We start from the raw sequence: 13,234 nt of genomic DNA on the forward strand, positions 1-13,234 counted from the left end.
CCACGTCAATGAGCGTTACGTCCTCTGTAGAGTTTTATCAAAGATCTTTGCCCGTCCCCTTAGCTAATGTTAGCCGTGTCATTGAAGTTTCACACATGTCATATTTTTTTTAGTTACAATGTTGTTGTCGCATCAAAAACAAACCTGGAGTTGTGTTTCGAGCCACTCTCTTTGAGTCCTGTTTGAATATTCCCCAGAGGCAGTTGCAGTTCCCTCCTCCTTTCCTCACGGCTCCGTCTTTTGCCGAGCTAAATCCTTTCATCGCCAAGCAAAAAAAACTCACCATAGTGAGTCACTTAGGCTTTTAATATTGTCACCGTATTGTGCTCAAAAATATGGTTTATATGCGGCAGCGCAGATGTCGCCTCAATACGAGCCCCTCAAAAGGGATCCTTTATTTGATCATTTCTCAGTTACATATAAACAGCAGATCCCCAAACCTGCCATAACCGGATTATGGCTAATACTGGGATACTGGAGTGCATGTAAATGTTTTTATTATCCACGACAGGACAGGGTCTCGTGGCCCTGTCACAATAATGACTGGTGGCACACAGAGTCACAGTGGCTCAGGACTAACCCACCATTTGATCTGTGTAATCAAATGCATTGTACAATGTTATAAATCCTGTTAAGGAACACCTACTTTGATGTACTCTCGCCTGGCTAAATTAAACAGTAACCTCTCCATATTAAAATTACTATTAAAACAACATACTTGCTTATGTGAACCATCACTGGAATCAGAACAAAACATAGCTTCTATGTAAATTCATAAGGACATTGTGACAAAAACATGTAAAAAAGGTTCTGCATTTCTAAAATGAATAAAAATATAGCTTTTTAATATATCCAAAATTACACATAAACTGAAATGAATTTCCTGAAAATATACTTCATAGCACACGCTCCAAACTGAGTACAGTTGTAACCTTACTGGTGCTCAGCATGTGTGCAAAATTTCAGAAGTCTAGGTCCAAGTATGTTGGATTTGTAAACTTTTACATTTTTTGGTGCTATATCTTATTAGCATTGTGCACAAACCTCTCCAAAGGGCCAAATGTTATTAAAGCAAAAATCGACTAAATCGAAGCAAAATGAAGTGGGTAATTTCTTTTCCATATTTATCTCAGTGCACAAAGGTGCGTCAGTCACACCTTCCCCCGAAACAAAATGGCCGCCTTGTTTACTCAGAAAAGAGCCTTTTACACGTCTTCATTCACTGTTGATATGGACTATGGCAGATTGTTGGACAGAGACAATGGACCTCTACTCAGATGTACCACTGTCCACTGTGATATCAATGGCCCTGTGGACATTTTAGACAAGTTTGTGCCTAAATGCTCATGTGGCTAACATGTGGCTAACATGTGGCTAACATGTGGCTAACATGTGGCTAACATGTGGCTAACATGTGGCTAACATGTGGCTAACATGTGCTTCTGGCCTGCACTGAGCACTTCCAGCACAAATATCAATGGATTTCTTTGGGAAATGGCTCATTTTGAAGATCATAGATATTAGGAATAAGGGAACATAACTGGAATTACCTAAAAGTTTGTTCACAAGAAGATTTCCCATTTGTAGAGTAATTTTAGGTAATTTCTGACCGTAAAAATTGATATAATGTGCCAACATTTTTCCCAAAAGAGTATTTTGTTGAAATTTTTGTTGAATTATATTTTACTTGATTATTTTGGACCAAAAAAATCCAGTCAGCCTATGATTGGACTAAAAATAATGTAATATGGAGAAGAAATTCTGTCCTTTTATTAATGTTTTGATTTACGTGATGGTGTTCCATGACTGGAATAGATATTTTGGGGAGAAGGGCCCGTTTAAAAATCTGTGCCACATGTCTATATTGGTCGAAATATAATTTGCCTAAATGCTGTATGCAAGTAAATGGAACTGGAGTCAGTCCCTGATGAGGGACAGTGGTCCTGGACAGGATAATGATAATAAAGCTCAGAATACGTTACAGTGCTTTATTTCTCCGACAAATGTCTTCGAAGCCCTAATATACTGCAGGGGTCTGAGCCTTACTATGAGCTTAAGAAACAAAATAAGGACACCCTTTTATCCCAGAGAAGGCAGATGCTCGAGGACCCAACAACAGTATAGAGGAACCAAAGTCCACTATCACACTTCCCTCTTCTTCTCTTTTCCAAACTGCTCAGGGTTGAGCGTGTACTTTTAACAATCCTCCGTGTCAAACCGGCTGGAGCTGTGCTGGATTCTCCCGGCGGCCTGTCCTGTTCCATTATGTCAGCTCACGTCCACAGCACGTCCAAAACAATGTGTCTCATCTATTTAACGCTGTAACAGTTAGCTCACCGCGGCGCTAAGCTCTTTTTAATGAAGCAGCGACTCGCCCTGTTAGAGCCCACTGAGGTGTTTAGCTGCAGTTAGCTCGCGCGTTCACTGTTCAGCACAGTAATCCTATTAGCTTGAATACTTGGACGGCTGCTGTTTGATAGATATGTACAGATACATCCTGAACTTTAACATATTCTTACTCAATCGGATCAAACTAATTGTCAAAAAGTAAAATGAAGAAATGTCAACGTAGAATTCCCAAACTTTTTTTCTCCGAGGGCCAAAATGAAAAAGTGCAGTCGGGCAAACTTTACAGAGTCCGTTAGCCTGTTAAATGTGTGTTTCCTGTCCAGATGTTTTCAGCGGTTGGCCACCAATCAACCACATTTTCGTCACAGCCTAGTCAGAAATCATTGCTGAATGTACAGACTTTCTGACATTATCTAACGTTGCGCTAGTGCTTACGCTAGATAAGCATTAGCGCACAAAAGTGTCCTCTGAGCTAAATGCTAACTCGACTTCAGTCAAGTTTCTGATTTTTGTGGGTCGGACACATATCCAAGTAGGGCAGGGTATCATCAACAACTTCACGATATGATACGCATCCCAATACAGAGTTCACGATACGATACATTCCACGATTCAAGTGTATCGCGATAGTGTCCATAATACAATATATATTCAGAATGTCCTAATGTGTAGAATGAGCTCAGACCTCACACCAACTAATTCATATATTACCAAAATGAGGAAGACCGTAGAAGACCAGTTGGACCTCACTGAGTGACTGAAAAGGACAGCTGCCATTTTGTAGAATAAACCAAATATATTCTCCAAAATGAGCCAATTTCAAAGCTCTTGGCCTCCTAAATAAATCACTGTAGAGATTTATTTTTTCAAGCATAGTGGATGGAGCTGAATGCAAAGACTTCAAAGGCTTATGTTGGGCTGCGTGCCCTACTTTTCTCCAAATATCACTGCAGTTTCCTGTCTGAATGTTAAAGGAAGGGGGGGGGGGGGGCAGTCTGGGTGAAGTGTTTTAGCCGGGCTCCGTGATCCAGCCTGAGATTATACACAAGCAACCAACCAACCAAATAACCAACCAAATAACCAACCAACCCAACAAACCCAACAAACCAACCAAAAAACCACCCAACAAACCCAACAAACCCAACAAACCAACCAAATAACCACCCAACAAACCCAACAAACCCAACCAACCAACCACCCAACAAACCCAACCAAATAACCACCCAACAAACCCAACAAACCCAACCAACCAACCAACCAACCAACCACCCAACAAACCCAACCAAATAACCACCCAACAAACCCAACAAACCCAACCAACCAACCAACCAACCACCCAACAAACCCAACCAAATAACCACCCAACAAACCCAACAAACCCAACCAACCAACCAACCAACCAACCACCCACCCAACAAACCCAACCAAATAACCACCCAACAAACCCAACCAACCAACCAACCAACCAACCAACCAACCAACCAACCAACCACCCAACCAACACAACCAACACAACCAACACAACCAACACAACCAACCCAACCAAACAACCAAATAAATAGCCAAATAAATAAATAAATGAGACAGTAATTGAACCCCATGTGTCAAAGATCCTTTTCCATGGCTTCTCATCGTGTGTGGATAAAGTCATCCAAACCACAGGTGCGCCACAGGTGGTGTCTGTTTCCACTATCGGGACCGAGCATGAGCACGTGGGATCCAGACCAGACTCAATACTAGTGTCCAGTGACATATATTATTATTATCATATATTCCAATATAAAATCAACAAAAATGCAGGAAGATACCAGTATTGGATCGGTGCATCCCTAGTAATAACCTCTTACCCCCCGCCTTAACAAAGTCTGTTTTCTCCAGTTCCACCAAATCTAAAAGCTTCTCGACTTGAGCTTACAGCGTATTGGCCAGAGGAATGCCTCATTTGAAAGCTAAGTCCTACAAAACTGATCTGATCCTGTTGCTGCATTGTCGTCACTTTTTGGCGTTCTTTTTCATCTCATTTTTGCCACTTTTTTAATGCTCCATATTTGGCTTTTTCACTGCGTTTTCAACACATTTTTGCCTCTCTTTTGCATAGTTTTTGTCACATTTTTATTGCTCTTTTGTGAGGTTTTTGTCACTCATTGCCACCTTTTTGTTGGGCTTTCATCCTCGCTTTCATCTCGTTCTTGATACTGTTTTGACACTTTTGGGTAATACCAAACTGGAGCGAATGTGATGGGTTCAGGTGGGGGTTAACACTGCGATTTTTCACCCTCGTAGTGACTAGTGAGAGTCTGCCTCTGGTCTGGTCTTCTTTTCAAGTCGCAGATGCAACTACTGCCTATTGCTGCCTCATGTTGCTCATTCTTCAAATATTCCTACACTTACATTCTATTCTACCACCCGATGTTTTGCAGTTATGTGAAAACTTTAAAACCCAAGTTGCAGTGCACTGGTAAGTCCCTGGTCTCGTTAGTCTAATCCTGCGTTATGCCGAGGCCCATGGAGGGGAGTGGAAGTGCCTGCCCGGGTGAATTGTCTTCACGCTCCTGTAAGCACCAGAGCTCGGCGCGGTGTCGGCTACATTACAATGTTGGGTTTCAGTTGAGCTCACAGCGTATAGGCCTGCATAATTAAAACGCCCCATAGGCTGTTTGCTGTCTGGCTGGATAAATATAGTTACATTACACATATGGCAACTTTTCTTTTGGAGATTTCTTAAACACTGGCAAAGAGATATTAACCCCTTAACCGAGTACATTTTGTCTAGTTCAGCTTTACCCAAATCTTAAAGCTAAGACCTAAAAAATGCATCTCTTCCTCAAGGCCAAAACGCTAAAGTGCAATGAGAACGTGACAGAAAAGCAATAAAAAACGTGATCAAAAACAACAACACAATGACTGAAATATGATGACACAAACAAGGATGACGCTTAGATGAGTTGTGTAGGTCTTAGCTTTCAAATGAGGCGTGGCACTGGCCTATAGGCTGTGAACTCCAGTGGAGAAGCTTTTAGATTTGGGTAAAACCGGAGAGAATGTGCTCGGTTAAGGGGGTTAAATGAACTAAATAGACTATATTCAGAGCGTGGGTGATGACCACGTAGGGCTGTGCAATTAATCGAAATTCAATTACGATTTGGATTATTACACTAGACCACATGTGTCAAGGTCCGAGAAGAGATGATTTATTGTGGCCCTTTGAGGAGCATGAATTCCTGAATACCGTAAATTCTCTAATCCTGGCCTTTATTCCATTAGCGGCCGGGTCTTTAACAGAGGCCGGGTTTGCGGCTGGCGGAGGCAAATTAAAGCCGGTCTCTAAAACAGGCCGGGGCTTTTATTAGAAACTATAGCGGTAGAAATATTCCCCATGTTAGGAATTTGTCTCATACTCGTGTAAATGAAAACTCACGTGCAGGAAGTAAACAAACGGGAACCCGGGCCGATGGGGACGCTGTGGAGGAGCTGATCCGAGCGTAACTTTGACACAGATTTAGCCACTTTTCAAACCTCCTGTGACGATGTTTGGAAACAGGGCAACAAATGTTGTGTGATCCTCCAGGGTTTTAATAAAGTCACCATCGCGTCTTCAAAGCACGTCCAGCTGCTCCGTGTGCAGGTCAGTCCCACGCCTCAAAATAACTCCTCCGATCAGGGCGAGCGTCTCGTCTTCTCTCGGGTCAGTCTCATGATCGATCACAAACACAAACGCTCCGTCTAAACTCGCCTTTTACACGAGATAACAACAAATAATCCAGTCCGCGGTAAAAACGAAACAGAAACCTGCAGTGACATTGACATTGGGAGAGGGTTTGAAATGTTAATTAATAAATGAACCTAATATTTTAGGTGCAAATGGACACAAATCTAGTTTTTCTTCATTTTCCTGGTCGTCCGTTTTGCTCAAATAGAAATAAAGGCCTGTCTCTAATTGTGGCCTGGTTCCAATAAAGGCCTGGTCCTAGATGCCCTTGAGTAAATAAAGGCCCCGGCCTATATTAGAGCATTTACGGTATGTCAAAAAAAAAAAGTAAGTCTCTAGCCCATTCCTGTGCGGAGTTAAGGATTTTTAGCCACCACGCAGCTCTGTTTGCTTGGGCAGGTGTGAGGGCTGGCCAGCAGGGGGCAGGTGAACCAAGGATGTCTCTAATAGAGGATTAGTTTAGAAACGGTTGCATATTTTATTTGTATTTAAAGCAACAAATAATCGTGATTTCAATGATTACTAAAATAATCATGATTTTTCTATCATCGAGCAGCCTTGTGACCACGTGTGCCTTTTGCAGGTGGCCGAGTTGGAGACGCAGTTGGGACGTCCCTCTTCGGGACAGTCGGGGACAGAGGAGCTCAGCCACTCCCTGGAGGAACTGGAGGCTCTGCTCAGCGCCAAGAACCAGGTAAGAAAACCTTTTGTCACGGCTGAGATGAAACGAGAAAATAAAACCCAAAATGCAGGACTGCAACAAAACTGGCGATGTTTAACGAAGGACGAAAAAACAAACTCGAGAGAAAACCAAAAACCGGGGCTGCCGTAGACAAGGCAAACACAGGGGTATAAATACAAGAGGCAGCGGGGCACAGGTGAAGCACATCAGGGCGGGGCAGGCAGGCAACGAGGGGAGTAAAGCAAAATCACAAGGACAGACCAAAGACAAAACATACAAAAACAGGGGAACAAAAGACAAATCATGACACCTTTCCCTTAGCACCCTCACTACGAGGCTAATGTTCCTGTAGGGTCTGAAGCACGGTTTACTCAAGTAGGGCTGTGCAATTAATCGAAATTCGATTACGATTTCGATTACAACAGTAAACGATTACAAAATTAGCATAATCGCAAAAAATCGATAATTTTTTTTCTCACATTTTGTTTTTTTTCTTCAAATGTTTTTTTTTTTTCACTTTTTTTTTTCACTTTTTATTTTTTATTTTTAATTTTTGGATTTTTGGATTTTTCTGCTGGATTTTTGTCTTTTTTTTGATGGATTTTTGTCTTTTTCTGCTGGATTTTTAAAAAAAATTTAATGGATTTTTGTCACTTTTTTAATGGATTTTTGTCACTTTTTTGCTGGATTTTTGTTATTTTTTTGATGGATTTTTGTCACTTTTTTGCTGGATTTTTGTCACTTTTTTGATGGATTTTTGTCACTTTTTTGATGGATTTTTGTCACTTTTTTGATGAATTTTTGTCACTTTTTTGATGGATTTTTTTAAAGGCAACAATTAATCGTGATTATTATTTTTTCAATAATCGAGCAGCCCTATACTCAAGCATGGCAAACGTCTGGGCTCTTTTTTTTTAAAGAAAGAACACAAACTAGTGCTGGCTAAGGCTGGGTACTGTTAATCTGTGTGGTACCAGTGCTGCTGCTCCAGGGACAGCATTACAGGCAGTTATTGGTTGTTTCAGCTCAAATAAATGTTTTTTTTTAAATCACTAATATTTTCCCTAAATCTCTCCCAATTTCCCCCCATTTTCTCACAAATTATCCCATTTTTTTTTCACATTTCTTGACACTGGAGCTGAACCCAATATTGTAAATTTGCAGATCTTCCACACATTACTGTTCTGTTTGCTGGTTTCTAATCAAATACTTTAGCAGAGGTATTGGAAAGAGTATCATTCAGGTGTCAATATCGGAAACCAAGTATCGTTAAAGAACTGGAAAGAGATGTAGCGGTACCCAGCTGGTGAACTGTAGTTCCTGTCAATGTGGAGTTGAGTTCCGCATTCGCCGACTCAGGAGAAAGACCAGGAGTTGGGATATAAACATGTTCTAGCTTTGAAGGCCCTTTAAACTAGAGGTCAACATATTTATCGGCTGGCAGATGTATATCGAGCCGACATTTGGGTATTTTACATTTTGGGCAAATCGAGATCCAAAAATCGGCATCGACCTGAGAAAAAGCCATATGGGTCGACCTCTGCTTTAAACCCCACAGACTGCAGCAGGTTATTCCTCTCACATGCTGCTTTAGTCCTGTTGACGTCTGAAATGTTGATTCTGGGTCGGAGCAGTTATAAACATCCCTGGTCTTCAGGGGAAATTAGTGAGATTTTTACTTCCAGATCCAGGGCAGCTTTTGTAGCTGCACTTTTACAACTGTTTTTAGGTCGAAAAATGTATATTTCAAACGTTGTCACTAAAACCAATAGTAGATTTGAATATGTTGACCTCACATCCTGAGACATGGTTTGTTTACTAAAATGTCTTACCTTTGTCTGGTTATAAAATCGAACTGAACTGTGTCCAGATAAGGTTTTTCTTTTAGTTTTTCCTGTATCTTATATGTGTAAATCCCCTCGGGCTAGTTTGCCTTAAATTCTAAATATGTATTGAAAGATCCAGGCAAAGAATCTGAGTGAGTGAGTGCACCCACAACAAGCTCATCGCAGAGGCTGAAACATTCTGCTGGGAGAATGTATAATTCATTTGTAACACAATCATATTATGTGAGCCGTGTTTGTTAAAGTGAACATGACCTGCATCTTTTGGGAACATCAGCATTGATATTTTACATTTCAGAACCATGCGGGGCTGGACTGGACTCTATTGTATTGAAGCCGATAGCCTGGCTAACGCCAGACTAAAGTCACAAGTGATATTTAATCTGGGGACCACCAATTCATTTTCTCGTAGGAGAGGTGTGGTTTACGATTGTCCAGAGCCGTTTATTGGGCGCTACGAATGTCTATCATATTCATCTACAATGACGTATGACGTACCCGCTGTAAACCTTTGAGCTAAACTATTTAGAACACGGTCTAAAGCTTGATCGAAAGATGGCGTCACGTCTGCTGCTGTCATGTTGGATCTGTAAATAAACTTTTTACATTTTTTTATCTGTAAACAAACTACAAGCTTCCGTATGTGGAATAGCACATCATCCTCTTGCCGTCCCTCCTCGGTGATTGGTTCCCAAATCCATGCAAAAATTTCGGCCATGGTCCCTGTGTCGCTCGAATCATTTTGAAATGCACAGCAGTCTGACATTAGCCAGGTTAGCCTTTCACAGACATGGTCACAAAGCGCTTTACATGAGACAGTTGTACATTCACTCCAGACTCAGTGGTGTAAACTACGTTTGTAGCTTCAGTTTCCCCTGGGTGAGGCTGACAGAAGTGCTGTCGCGACTGCACACATCTGCGCCAACGGACCCTCTGACCACCATACATTCACTCACTTCACTCATTCATCCTGGCCTATTGTACATGTTTTTAGTGGTAGGGGAAACCGGAGTACTCGGAGGAAACCTACGCAGACACGGGGAGAACATGCAAACTCCACACAGAAAGGCCCCGTCCAGGTGGGAATCGAACCCAGGACCATCTTGCTGTGAAGCGAGAGCGCTAACCGCTGCGCTACCGTGCCGCTAAAGCTCATTGCGGGCGGGGGGCGGGATTGCACAATGCGGGAAAGGGCGGGTGGGATGATAAACTGTTGTCCTGCAAACTAAATACATTTTTCATTTTCATTTCATTCATTCCTTCTCTTTTGCACTGCAGAATCACTGTGTTCATGTTAGAACAGCTCTAGGCTCCTGCGGGACACGAGAGATCGGCCCTGAACTCAGCACAAGGACTTCCCATCATGTGCACCTTCTACAGAAGGACCATAGAGCGCTTCCTGACCGGACTATTTCTATTTCTTTATGATTTTCTTGACTTTATCTTCATCACAATATTCTTGACAGCCCTTCATGGTATGTTTCTGACAAGTACAAGACTAGATGATGTTTCCTTTCTTTATCATTATTATTTTTGCATGAATGAGTGAAGCACCAAATAAATTGGCAGCACGATGGTACAGTGGTTAGTGCTCGTGCCTCACAACACCGGGACGGGGTCTTACTGTGTGGAGTTTGCATGTTCTCCTCATGTCTCCGGGTACTCCGGTTTCTCCTACCACTAAAAACATGTACAATAGGTCCCTCTCTTGGGCCAGGACTCTCCTGGGACTTTCCTGTTTAAGTAAAGCTTTTGATCAGGGAACATGGTAAAAGCAGATTTCGAAACGACCCGGTCCGGTCCAGGATCTTGCCTTGAAGTACAGTCTGGCCCCGCGCTCGTCGCTCTCCCGTGTACTCCGGTGTATTTTTAGAGCCGATAGTTTTATCTTCAGACGCTGTCACTTTTGGGTTGACGCATGGCTTTGGTTCGACAGACAGTAGAGCCGATAAACTGGGACAGATCAGTCAGGCAGACGGCTCTGAGGATTCTCATGCACTTCCTCTGCACATTCATCACGTGCACGGGCTGTCGGCGGCTTTCACGGCTCTTTCCACTGCTCGCTGAACACATTCTGTCGTTCGATGAGGTCAAGGTGGGTTTTGTGGTTCGTAAGGGCTGCTCAATATGAGAAACGTGTGTGATATTTGATACTATTGTGTGTGTAGCGCAAGAACATGTGAATCACTGCATTTGGCAATTCAGTTAATAATAAAACATTTACATTAGAAACACACAATCATACACGTCCATCTCCTGTAGCCGTGAGGAAGCTCCAGGATCAATTATTTTTTTAGGGATTTCTGGTAGCCCTTTTCCACCAAGCTGGTGCTGGTTCTGGTTCTGGGCCAGTTCCAGTTTCAGAACCGGTTCTTTCGTTTTCCCACTGAAAAAACTCTGGCTCCGGTTGGGAACCAATTAATAGCTGGACCAAGAAACGAGCACCAGTGATGTCAGCAGCAGGGGGCGTGGCTTTCTCCTCCAACAAACAATCAATATTAGTTAGTTTGTGCTTATAACTTCCTGGAGAAGCCAAAACAGTCTCTGTGGAGGAAACTGTTGTTTTGCTTTATGCTCTTCATGTTTACGGCTGCTGTGACTGAAACATAAACTTATTTTTCTGTATTTTATAACCAGAAGTGGCTGTAGTAAGATGTAACTATCCATTTTTGATGTTGACTTCCCAAAGCGTTGCTATGACAATAGACACAGATAGGGCTCTTCCACCAAGGTGTTGGTTCTGGGCTGGTTCAGAGCTGGTTCTGGTGCCGGGTTGGTTCCATACTGACTTGGTTTTCCACCAAAATGAGAGCACAAACTAACTAATATTGATTGTTTGTTGGAGGAGAGAGCCACGCCCCCAGCCGCTGACATCACTGGTGCTCGTTTCTTGGTCCAGCTTTTAATTGGTTCCCAACCGGCACCAGATTTTAGAACCAAGAGCCAGCGTTTATTTCAGTGGAAAACGAAAGAACCGGTTCTGAAACTGGAACTGGCCCAGAACCAGCACCGGCACCAGCTTGGGGGAAAAGGGCTAATTTTGGTGGAAAACCAAGTCAGTATGGAACCAACCCGGCACCAGAACCAGCCCAGAACCAACACCTTGGTGGAAAAGCCCTATGGTAGGTTTTCTGGATGGGACATATATGCGCAACCACGGAGATGATTCCACCAGCAGAGAAAACATATCAGAAACCCTAAAAAACAATGGATCTTAGAGAGTCCTAGAGGCCGTCGTGAGGGAAGGAAAATGCGCCAGGTTGACCACTCAGCAGATACGGGGTCAACGAGAGGTAAAATATCAACTTATTTATCCACATGAGGTACATAATGCACCTTAAACCTCTCAGTTTGACACTGGCCAACAGGCTGTAAACTGTTTGGTTAAAGTGGTGGCTAGGAGGTGAAGGAATGGAAGTTAAGGATGTGCTTTTGGAAAGTTGAAATGCTGCACGGAGTTTGATTGCGATCACAAAATCACAGTCGATCGTCACCGTTTCTCTTGTGACGGAGCAACAAATGGAGCCGGGATGTTCTGCAGCGTATTTCCTCTATCTCTGCGCCGTTGCCCTCCGCTCACCCCGACAACTCTGTCTGCAATACAAAGCCCTTTTCCAGGCCCACATTTCGGAAAAAAAAAAGCCTCTCCAAATGAAGTGCGTGCCCCTTTAGCGAATTAACATAACCATTTGTGGCACATCCATCTTTCTAACTTTCGCGGCCGCTCCCTCGCATTTGAACAAGGTCGTACTCGCCGCACCGCCATCCACCAACCCCCCCCCCGGGACACCAGCCCTCCTCCGGCCCCAAAGCCCATCAAAGTGTCCCCAATCTGATCTGCCTCCGCCGCGCCGTGGGATGAGAAATGGACGGCTCGGCGGCAGGGCGGGGGGGGGGGGGGATAGCGGGATGGGATTGGGGTTATACGGGGTAGCCTGGCTCCACGAGCAGCTCTTTGTTTGTATTCAACGGGGAAGGCGTCGTATAGTCAAGTCTCAACTTTTCTGGTCCTGTTCTCAGTACGGGGAGGGAGACGGCCGACCTACATGGGAGTAAAGGAGACAGTGGTGAGTGAGAGATTTGAGATTGGAAATGAACCTAAGCGCTCCATGGTAAACTGTATCCAGCGACCGGAGCGATTTCACAGATGCGTGTCTGTAAATAATGTCCCCATAATCCAAGACTGGGAGGAAAGTTGCAGCAACAATTTGTTTTTTGGCCCTGAAAGATGAACAAGATTTGATTCTAAAATAGAAACCAAGTCTAACTTTTAGCTTCTTGATCAGACTTTGAATATGAGGAGTGAAAGTAAGAGAACTGTCTTTATACTGTGTTACGTGTTCAATTATGTCGCCATTTAAAGTGGTCACAGGAGGCAACACTTGCATGTTTTTGGATTTTACATTTGAAAAGGACATTACTTTTGTTTTTGTAGAATTTAAAACCAAACGAAGATCTAAAAAATTATGTTGGAGATTTGTAAAAGCTGACTGCAGTAGGGAAAGTGATTTTTGAAGAGTCGGTGCAGAGCAGTATAACACAGTGTCATCTGCATAGAAGTGCAGTGCTGCATTGTTAATATTATGGTCTAGATTGTTAATGTAAATTATAAAAAGCAAAGGGCCCAGAACTGAGCCCTGTGGTACCCCT

General features: G+C 43.0%; 1 protein-coding gene across 5 annotated transcripts in view; it reads left to right on the top strand.

Moving 5' to 3' along the window:
- Positions 1 to 13,234, top strand: part of LOC306981356 (homer protein homolog 3-like) — a 112,158-nt gene that overhangs the window by 94,087 nt on the left and 4,837 nt on the right. For all 5 annotated transcript variants that reach the window (XM_079580951.1, XM_079580949.1, XM_079580950.1 and 2 more), the window contains one exon: positions 6,642 to 6,752. In XM_079580951.1, the coding sequence (XP_079437077.1) occupies positions 6,642 to 6,752 (111 nt within the window). The remainder of the gene's footprint in view (positions 1 to 6,641; positions 6,753 to 13,234) is intronic.

This window comes from Gobius niger (genome assembly GCF_951799975.1).
Source record: "Gobius niger genome assembly, chromosome: 22".
Lineage (NCBI taxonomy): Eukaryota > Metazoa > Chordata > Actinopteri > Gobiiformes > Gobiidae > Gobius > Gobius niger.